Raw genomic sequence first — 10205 nt, 5'->3', positions numbered from 1 at the left:
GGGCTTTGAACATGGGCTGAAAGGCCACTCAGCGAGGAAGAAGCCATTACTCCAAAAGCAACATAAAAAAAAAAAACAGATTACAGTTTGTAAATACACACAGGGACAAAGACCTTAATTTTTGGAGACATGTCCTGTGATCTGATGAAACTAAAGTGGAACTGTTTGGCAATAATGACCATCGTTACATTTGGAAGAAAAAGGGGAAAGCTTGTAAGCCTGAGAACACCATCCCAACTGTGAAGTATGGGGGTGGTAGCATCATGTTGTGGGGCTGTTTTGCCGCAGGAGGAACTGGTGCACTTCATAAAATAGACTGCATCATGAGGAAAGAACATTATGTGGAAATATTGAAGCAACATCTCAAGACATCAGCCAGGAAGTTAAAGAGAACAAAATCAATGTTTTGGAGAGGCCACCACAAAGCCCCGATCTCAATCCCATAGAAAATTTGTGGGCAGATCTGAAAAGGCGTGTGCGAACGAGGCGGACTACAACCCTGGCTCAGTTAAACAAGTTCTGTCAGGAGGAATGGACCAGAATTCCAGCAGACTATTGCGAGAAGCTTGTGGAAGGACACCCAAAACATTTGACCCAAGTCATACAGTTCAAAGGCAATGCTACCAAATACTAAGGAAACGTATGTAAACTTCTGACTTTGAAGAAAGTAATAAAATATTATCCAAGAAATTCTCTCTCTTATTATTGTGGCATTTAGCAAATAGAAATAATTTTGGTAATCCTAACCTAAAACAGGAGAGGTTTAGTCTGATTTAACTTCAGACAGTGAGGAAAAAATGTTTGTGTCTTTTAACACAGTGTATGTAAACATCTGGTTTCAACTGTATGTACAGTATTTGCTAGCAAATAGTTGGCCACACAATAGGTTTCTCAGGTGGAGCGCAGCACTACTGGAAGAAAGTTTCCCTTAGCTGAACTCTAACTAGGAGCTCTTTTATTAAAAATAAAAAACAAAAAAAAATAGATGATCGCAAGCGATCATAAAGGGGTCCATGCCGTGGCCAAGTCGTCCCCAAGCGGGACGCAGAGGCATAAGTCCCCAGATGTGCCCCCTATAGACCGTGTTGCATGAAACTTGGTGGGCTTGTAAGGAGTCATCCACAGATTATTATAGTCAAATTTCAAGTAGTTGACTGTGGTGGTTTGAGAGATATAAACATGTAGTCGTTGTAGCGCCCCCTAAAGCCCAAATTTCACGAAACTTCGCATGATTGTACGCAAGCATATTATAATGACGGTTGCTAGGTTTCATAAGGATTGGATGAATACTCCAGAAGTTACAGGCCTTAAATGAAATATTTGCGTGTCACCTGTAACACCCCCTGCAGATGTAATGTCACACAACTTGATGGGCGTCTACACAATATTCTAAAATTTCATGAAGTTAGCTATTGCAGTTTTTGAAATATTGAAATGTTGCTTTTTTAGCGCCACCTAGAGGGGTGTGTCCTATTCACGGTTCTCGAGATATGAGCCAAAACGTAAATAGACTCATAATAGCGCCACCTAGCTGCAGGCATGTGTATTGACACCTTGGCAAAGTGAAATGGCAGGACTTCTACCAAGTTACCAGGTTTGATGCCTTTCGCCCTTGCAGTATGTCCTGGGCAGACATGTTTAGCTACGCAGAAAATTAAGGCGAAGAAATATAAGACGAAGAATAAAAATCGGAAGAAAAACAATAGGGATCCTGCAACTTCGTTTGCACGGACCCCTAAAAAGAAGAAGCAGCAGCATTCTATAAATTTGTCGAGGTCACTTGATTCAAAACAAGAATTCAGAAAAAGACATGACAAGCGTCTTAAAACACATCATGCAGGGAAATAATCAGTATCTTGTCAAACACCAGTGGCTGTCAGACTACTGCAATATATCACCATCCAAAGCCACAGTCAAAATTGTCTTCATAGGTCCTCATAGACTGGGTATGTACTGAACTGATTTTTATAAATCATAAAATGATTGTGAGTGTACATATGCACAACTTTCAAATGGTCATAATTTACTTTGAGGAGTGAATGCCTTGTTTGCGGTTAGACTATGGCATGCACGCCTGGGGGGGTTTGCATACAGTAATGCATATCTTGAGAACACTTGTGAGAATCAGTAGCGTTTATTTCTCCCTCTCTCATTTCACCATTTTTTTCAATGCGTTGGTTAAATATTCCAGTTCTAAATAAGGAAAGCCTTAATCTATTTTTATAGCACCACTTAGGCAGTTGTGGTGCAACAGAAGTATCATAGTCCACATTCAAACCTGATGTCCTAATAGTCACATCTAACCTAACCTCCTAACCCCAAACCTCCTCCAAAGTGTACTCTTCACCTCACCTTCCATTACTTCCAATTAGTGGCTTTAGAGCCCGCTGCTTAGTAGCAGTAGAAACTTGATGACTCTGGACCTATTAAATGGGCTTTCACAGACAAAGCAGTTCATTTTTCAAATCATATAGGTCAACTTAGCCTGATAAAAACTCATATCATAAAAAATGAAACAAAAGGAAAAAACAAAAATAAGAAACCATGCCACTCAGGTAGAACCACGAGGCTCCTCATCCGTGAAGCTTGTTGCCAAGGCAAATCACAGCATCTGCCAGACTGTAAACAGTGAAGCATCCCACAGTGTACAACCCACCTGATCTAAGTTTGTAAACTTATATGCAGAAATAATAGATTTTTTGCACTTGATGAGCTTCACCTTAAGCTTGATATCGAATTTCCATAGTTATGTCCGAGAATACAGCCACCCGGGTCATATGATATCCAAAAATACTCGGCAACTTGTTCAAGCTGTTTTTCATTTGGTGCTTGCTCGTATAATAAAAAGTAGGTGATTTACGTCTAAAATTAAGGGAAGACAAATATCCCATGTGCAAACTCAAATCCAGGATTAACTTTTAAGTGCGCTTCTCTTTCCACAACAGCGGCATGCTGGCAATGGCCTCCTCCCAACTCTTTTGTTTTAAAACGCCAGGAAAGCGTGTCTGTGAATGCACCGTTCTGCAAGCACAAGCGGGTAATTAGGCTACAACGTCCTGCAGCTTCCCCAGACATTTAATCCTCACTAGAGGACGCCTGGCGTTACACAACTCCTCAGCGTGCACCGTCTGAGAAATTGCACAGGGGATAAATAAATTTAAATAAATGCACCTCCCTATTGAAGTGTCCTCAAGCAAGACATTAAGCAATGGTGATTCTGAGTTCATCATCACTCGTCACACATTGTCTTCCTCATATGATGCTGAGACACAATGATTGGTCCAGGCGCTCCCTGTTTTAAGATTACTCATAATTAAGGGAAACATGAAAAAAGGATGCAACGCCCCTCCCAGTTTCAAAATCAGCAGTCACCTGCTTCTGTCAACTTGCTGCTGAGAGTCATACAGGTTGTGTGTGTGTCAGAAGAGGCAAAGGGGAGGGGGGCAGGGATAGACTGATCCCAGGCCACACAACACGAACTGCTTCCAAATAAATTGTATTTCATTCCTAAAATTAACATAGACCCATATGCCTACATGTAATTAATTGGGTTATGTGAAAAATGAAGAAAAAAAAAAAGAAAAAAATCTGTGCAGTCATCTACGTGACTCACGTAACTCTGGAATGGTTCGCCCAGGGCGTAAATCTAGCCAGGACCGCCTCTGAGTGTGACAGATCTTGTCACGTTCCCAACTTTATTCGTGGCAACACAGATGTAAACACCACTACTGGTAGACGTGGCTCCTGTGATCGTAATGGTATTCTGGCGCCACACAGTGGGCTCTGAATTTCCTGAAGAAGTGTGGCTCCATTGGATCTCAGGGGGAGGGTTGCCCTCAGCGCCACAATTTAGAGACACATTTTCACCCTGGATGAATTCCATGACATGATCTCCTTGAACCTCCTTGAACTCAGGGGGATCTGTGCAAAAAATAAGTGTGATTTCAGAAAAAGAAGAACGCTCCCAAACATACTTTTCAAATAGCCTCATTTACAATCAATAGAACAAAAGTTCAAAGAGCTTATTTCTGAAATTCTAAAGATTAAAAACTTACACAAAATATTGACATATAGCTTGTGGCTGGCTTCTCCATGTTTGTTGGATGCTTTAATTAAGTATACTCCTCTATCTTGCTTTGTCCAGGGCTGTGGGGGGACAATCTCCTTTCCATCTTTAAACCAGGTGAGCCTGGGTGTAGGTATTCCTTCTGGTTCACACTGGAGCTTACCATTCACTTCAACATCATAGCTCTCATTGCAGGTGAAAGAGGGGCCGTCTGTGAATGTGAAAATTGTATCAAAATAGTCTTCAGACAAATGATGGCAAAAGAAAAGAAAGTGCATTTGAAAATAGTTTGTCTTGAAATACACACTGAGCCAGGTGTGATGCACTCACATTCTACCGTGATATCAACCTGGACGCTGTTCCAGCCTATTCTGTTTTCAAATTCAGCCCTGTAGTTTCCTGAGTCAGTCCGGCTGAGAGGCGCAGATGGATTCATCACTTCCTTATCCTCATAGTACCACTTAATTGTGGGTGGAGGGTTCCCATCAGCGTTACAGGCCAACATATCCAAACTGTACTCATGTTCTACAACACTGTGGTGCAGTGCACAGCTATTGATGATCGGCTTATCTGCAAATAAATATCAGAATAATCAAAAACTGATATCTCCAGAGGTGTTTGACAGATTTGGAAAATAATAAATGTGTGGGGGGAAATCTTACAGTACACAACAGTGGCGTATGGCTCAGAGGTTGTAACTGGGGGAAACTCTGGTCCACTGGGTCCAAGGTGCAGCTCAGCATGACATCTAAAAAGTGCTCCATTGTCTTCTTTGGTAGGAATGAGAGTCAATTTAGAAGTAACACTGACTGGAGTCAACGTGGTGTCGCTGAATGTGTCTTCAAACAGAATTTCACCAGCTCGGTACCACTTCACTTTGAGCTTCTGTACAGGAGCCACATTGTTGATGCCGCATTGCAGCTGGTACTGTGTGCCCTCCAGCATCGGACCACCATCCCGGATGGACACAGTGTCTGGAGTCTCTGTTAATAAAGCAGTGCAAAATAACCTTGTAACCAAAATACTAGAAGAGTACATATTTTATTTATATATATATTTATTGGTAAGGATGTAGCATTTAATTTCCACATAAAAAAATTGGATCTGTGCTATTAATAAGATAGGATATGATGTTGTACGCCATCATATTTTATGTATAAACTGTGAAACGTTTCTGTTAGCAACTGGCATCATTATGTTCCCATATCAAACAAATTGTAGGACAGAAGATGATGCAATGCAATCGGTAGACTTGTACTCACGATATACAGTGATGTCTACATATTTTTGACACTGTCTGTCATCCACAGTAGCGTAGCAGGAGGATTGTACGTTCCAAGCTTCCAGTTTTTCAACCGTCCACGCCAGGAAGGTTACACTTTCAAAACCTATGCCTCCAACCGTGGACTCCCAGCCTAGACCATCAACATCTGATGCGCTGCAGTTGACTGAAACTGGATCTCCAAATCTCACCACAACTTCAGGGGGAGTCAGTGTCACCGGGCAACCTGTCATTCACAAGCAAACATATATGTCATTGTTTTGTTGTTGGTTTTAGTGCACAGTATCAAATATGTTATCAGCAGAATCCAAAAAACAATCAACACAGATATAAAAGTAACAAAGCCTGTACCAGTACCTCACCTAAACTCTCATTTAACCAGAGGTAAACTAATAGGAAATATCATCCTAATGCTCGGATCACTGGGCTAAAAGTGCTCCTTTCTTTAATCTAATCTGAAATTTGAATTGGAAAAAAAAAGGTTCTTTGTCTGGAAACAACATGATGTTTACTCACAGGGCGCAGAAACAGTTTGAGAAATAGGAGGAAGTGGGCCGTAAGGATTCGTGACTAGTGAATCTCTGCTTAACTGAGAGCAGGGAGTCAACAGACACTCACTCGGTCGGCAGAGGAACCAAACTTAACTTGCACTATTTTGTTTATTTATTTTTTCAGGAAATGCCTGTTTAAATAGCCATGGCTAAAAGTGTGATATTTGATGTTAAAAAAAACCAAAAAAAAAACCCAAAAACAAAGAGAGGCAAAGAGAACTGCTTGATGGAAAGTTCCATACATTATCACAAATCACTGAATAAACTTTCATCTGACAAGTAAGATCCACACAGTGCTATCTGTAAAGCATCACTCACCATGTAGTGAAAACATGAGCATGAGGAGACACAACATCCTGAACAGCAACATGCTGGGTGAGCATGCAGGAGGCAGGAGGAGGTGGTGTTGTTTCAGGATGGTCCAGAGGCCGTCCACCTTCAAGACCGGGATAAGATGAATAGTTGCTCAACGCTGGCAACTATACATCAGCATTGATGAAATGCTGCTGACAGTTACACGAGCATGGGTGAAATAAAGGAAGGTAAGGTAAAATTCAACGCCCAGTGGGACAGAAAACGGAAATACAAAACCACACTCGCTGCGTTGAGCAACCCCCAATAGAAAATTTTCCTTCTCTTTTTAGAATAATTCTCTGTGTCACTGAGAACGTGTTTTCAAAACTGCCACAAAGAAGCTGATTGCACAGGATTTTAATGATAAGCACAATGCAACATGGAAAACGTCCAATTTTGTCAGGAAATTGCAAAGCAGACTTGTCGGGTTTGTCAATGTAGTGCACCTTGTTCATCATTCAGTGATTCAGAGTTCAAACACTTTATTTAGTAATAAGACCCAGTGAAGGGTTGAAATCATCTGATAATCATCCACATTACTTTCTGTGTCACAGGTCCATAGTGCAACACCTTTATGTGGGTTTGATCATCATGGAAACTCGTTTGAGGGAGTAGGAGCCTCCGTGGAACTCTGCCCAGTAGACCCCATCCTGATAGCGGCTTTGGTAGTGTCCACCCCGATACCACACGCCATTCAGATTGGAGTGGGCACACATGTTATACCACCAGCCTCCTTTCTGGTAATGAGCACAGTTACCTGATGACACAGCAGGAAAAAAAATAGAACTGCTATTTATTATAGAAAATACGATGGAGAGGTGTCAAACAGGAGCGGAGGAGGAGCAGACCTGTGTAGCTATCCTTGTCTCGATCCAAAGTGGTGAAGGCCTTGTTGTTAGAGAATAATTTCTCTTGCCTATGTGTAGTTAATGTTAGACTACTGTTGGGGTCAGTTATCTGCCCTATTTTCTCTCTGATGAAACATGCCAAGGCCATGGTCCCTTTTGGCGTCTTCAATCTCACTGTCTGGCTGTCAACAGACACAGCTGTAGAGTTAGATGATAATTTCCTCCGTTCCTGGAAGACACTTTGTATTTCCTAGTTGGTGTGAGTCCTTATCTTCATGTTTATGTACAATGGCCAATGGGATGTACACATCTCCCCTTTGCTGCCTCGGCCCACCTTTCTAGTATAAGAATCTGAGTTCACTGTTTGACCCTTAGAATTGAGGTGGACTCATGCACTTATGTTGTGTTGACGAAGCTTCTGTTCTCCTCGATCGAGCCTAAATAAACTCCTTCCGCATAAGACATACAAGACTCTGGTACTTCTTCTTCTTCATCGGCATCACCGCAAATTCCTCCCTAACACTTGTTGTTGTGCCACGAGAGGGAGTCCCCTGCGCTGCCGTGGTATTGTCCTAACCGCAGTCTGTACCAGTCGCTCTCTGGTTCCAGGTGGAAGCTGTCATACTCAGCAAACACCTGCCGACCTTGCCAGTCCTCCAGGGCCACCTGCAGCTTATACGGAGCCTGTTTAGTGAGCCAGTAGAGGTGTTCCAGGCCGAGCCAGTACTCTCCATCAAGGTTCCCAAAGCCTTGCTGTCACACAACAATACACAGGTTTAATCTTCATCTGCATAAGTTCATCTACTTTTAGACGTGCTGAATATAGTCATCACTGTCTCCTCTGGATGACAGTCCATCCTCCCTGAGCCTGACTCTGCTCACACCACGCCTGCAGGAGACGGTTGGCACTCTGCGGGCGAAGCAGGTAGATCACGCTGGTGGTCTCACCTGATTCCAGCACATGCTGGCAGTCCCGCCATGGCCCTGGGTCGTAGGAGAATGTGCAACCAAGCCAGGGTTAGAAAAGAGATTTACAGATACTGTATTTTGTAATATTATAAAATTTAAGATATTGAATTCAACATTATTAAGTAATAATAATTCAGTGTCTCGTGTCACAGTGATAAGTGTGGCATGTGGGATTAGTGATGAGTGATAATTGTATAGAAAATGTATACACAGAGGAAAATCTCCCACACTGAGAGATAACGCCTAATGGTCTGATGTGGCGAGCATGTTCCCACGGACAGAATGAGGAAATGTTCCCTCTTTCTTTTGAAATTAAAGAAGTTTTGAGTCACACGCACGCTGGAGTCACTTTGGTTCTGTTGATTTCTTGAGGGGACTGCTCTGGTCCTCTGTTTTGTCATTTTAAACATTCCAGTTGTGCAAGTGTACACCAGAAGTGCCATTTAAACTTCTACCAGTACATCTTCATTATGAAGCCCTCGGCTCTCTGATAAAAGCTGCTGGCTGTTTTTTGACAGTGTTTAGGCCTTCCCAGAGAGACAGAACCAGCAGTTCACTGACTCCATCAGCCTCTGCTGCTTATCGAAGCAGTTAAATAACTCTGGCAGAAGACTGACACACTAATATATACAGGTTTGGGAGATATCGGCGGCTGACATGAGGTGTGTTTTACATGGATGTACCTGGGGTTTTTGTGACAGGGAAGCTAATGAAGGGAGGGCCTGTAGGAGGGCTGGTGGTTGTGGTGGGGAGGGAATGACCCCCCCCCCCCCCCCCCCCCCCTTTTTTTGCTTCCTGCAGAGGAGGAGCACTTTGGTCCCTTTCAACATCATTGGTCATTTCGTTGGCCTCTGAGCTGTAATTAGGATGCACATTAGGCTGGCTTTTTTGGTTCGCTCATCACCACAAAAACAACACACCATTCTTAGCCCTGTTTACAAACCCAGTATATTTCTATATTTCACTCAGTTTGTTTCATACCAGAGAGGACTGTGTGGAGTCCCTGCACTGGCACTGCTTCTCCAGACGGGCAATAAACTGGTTATGGGAGCTCATCATGGAGGCTACTTTCTTTTCTCAAGGTTCTCATCTCCATGGCAAGAGCCCCCTCTTGCTCCAGTTGGACCTGGAGCCTGTGTTGAACTGATTTAACCATTTAACTTTTTATTTTGGCTAAAAACATTTCAGTTTACTCTTAAAAAGCGGTGAAAATATGAGACCATTACTTATTTTGCAGCAACTCCTAGCATGCAAAAAAAAAAAAAAAAAACATGTTCAAAGATTATGAAGAGTCACATATATGGACTGCTGCATGTGGTCCTCTGTAAATGGTGAACTGAAGGTAGAGGCAGAGAAATATGGGTCTAAAATAAATCTCAAGACGAAACAGACATTATTGTAGCAAAACTATCTGCAAATGTGTATTTCAATCCGTGTGTGTGTAACTAGATTTGCAAATGTGTAAAAAACATCCATGTGTGCGTAACCAGATTTGCAAATGTGTAAAAAAAATCCGTGTCTATAACTAGATTTGCAAATGTGTAAAAAAAATCCATGTCTCTGTAACCAGAAAAAAATCCGCAAATGCGTAGACAAATTTGTAAATTTGTGATCTGTAAATTTGTGAGCTGTAAATTTGTCATCTGTAAATATCTGGCCTCTCCATTGGATGTGTTCTTACACGTGACTTTTGCTACACTTGTGCCGCGGCAGATCCGCAAATGCATGCAGCGATTTGCAAATGCGTGTGGAGATTTGTCTGTGTGCCTCCGTAGCTATACAGCTACATACCACCAGTGGGCGCTAGGCTCGCACCCAATGATATTAGCTACCGGCTACCTGGGCTGGCTGGTACCACCATGGGTACCACAGACTGTATGGCTGGGACGAACTTTGGTCCCCATCCCGATACATAACAGGGCTCTCTTGCATTAAAATAAGTTAATCCTCCCGGGCTTCCACTTCCAGCTCTTCTTTGACGTGTGCACGCATTTACGGCGCTACTATTTCACCTGGTGACTAGAAATACTATTTTGTCCCATCGATTTGCTGATAGGTCACTGATTCAAGCAGAGGAGTCTGCTTTTGCCTCATCCATTCATAGATTACTAATTTTAGATAATGTGCGGCGAATT

General features: G+C 42.5%; 1 protein-coding gene and 1 pseudogene across 2 annotated transcripts; both read right to left on the bottom strand.

Annotated features, from left to right (window-relative positions):
* Nucleotides 1–3512: 3512 nt before the first annotated feature.
* On the bottom strand, nt 3513–5867 carry LOC311507220 (intercellular adhesion molecule 5-like). The gene is made up of 5 exons (XM_084571482.1): nt 5329–5867; nt 4729–5049; nt 4397–4636; nt 4056–4277; nt 3513–3921 (listed from the first exon to the last, which is right to left on the bottom strand). The coding sequence occupies exons 1-5, from the start codon at nt 5579–5581 to the stop codon at nt 3647–3649; spliced, it is 1311 nt and encodes a 436-aa protein (XP_084427608.1). The 5' UTR covers nt 5582–5867; the 3' UTR covers nt 3513–3646.
* A 759-nt stretch (nt 5868–6626) lies between these two features.
* Nucleotides 6627–9251, bottom strand: LOC311506427 (angiopoietin-related protein 2-like; annotated as a pseudogene). Its single transcript has 6 exons — nt 9052–9251; nt 8754–8977; nt 7915–8085; nt 7625–7854; nt 7102–7169; nt 6627–7010 (listed from the first exon to the last, which is right to left on the bottom strand). The product of its transcript is annotated as an angiopoietin-related protein 2-like (transcript).
* Nucleotides 9252–10205: the final 954 nt, after the last annotated feature.

The sequence above is a fragment of the Chelon labrosus genome, assembly GCF_963514085.1.
Source record: "Chelon labrosus genome assembly, chromosome: 21".
Taxonomy (NCBI): Eukaryota; Metazoa; Chordata; class Actinopteri; order Mugiliformes; family Mugilidae; genus Chelon; species Chelon labrosus.
This window is presented reverse-complemented; position numbering and strand designations above follow the sequence as displayed.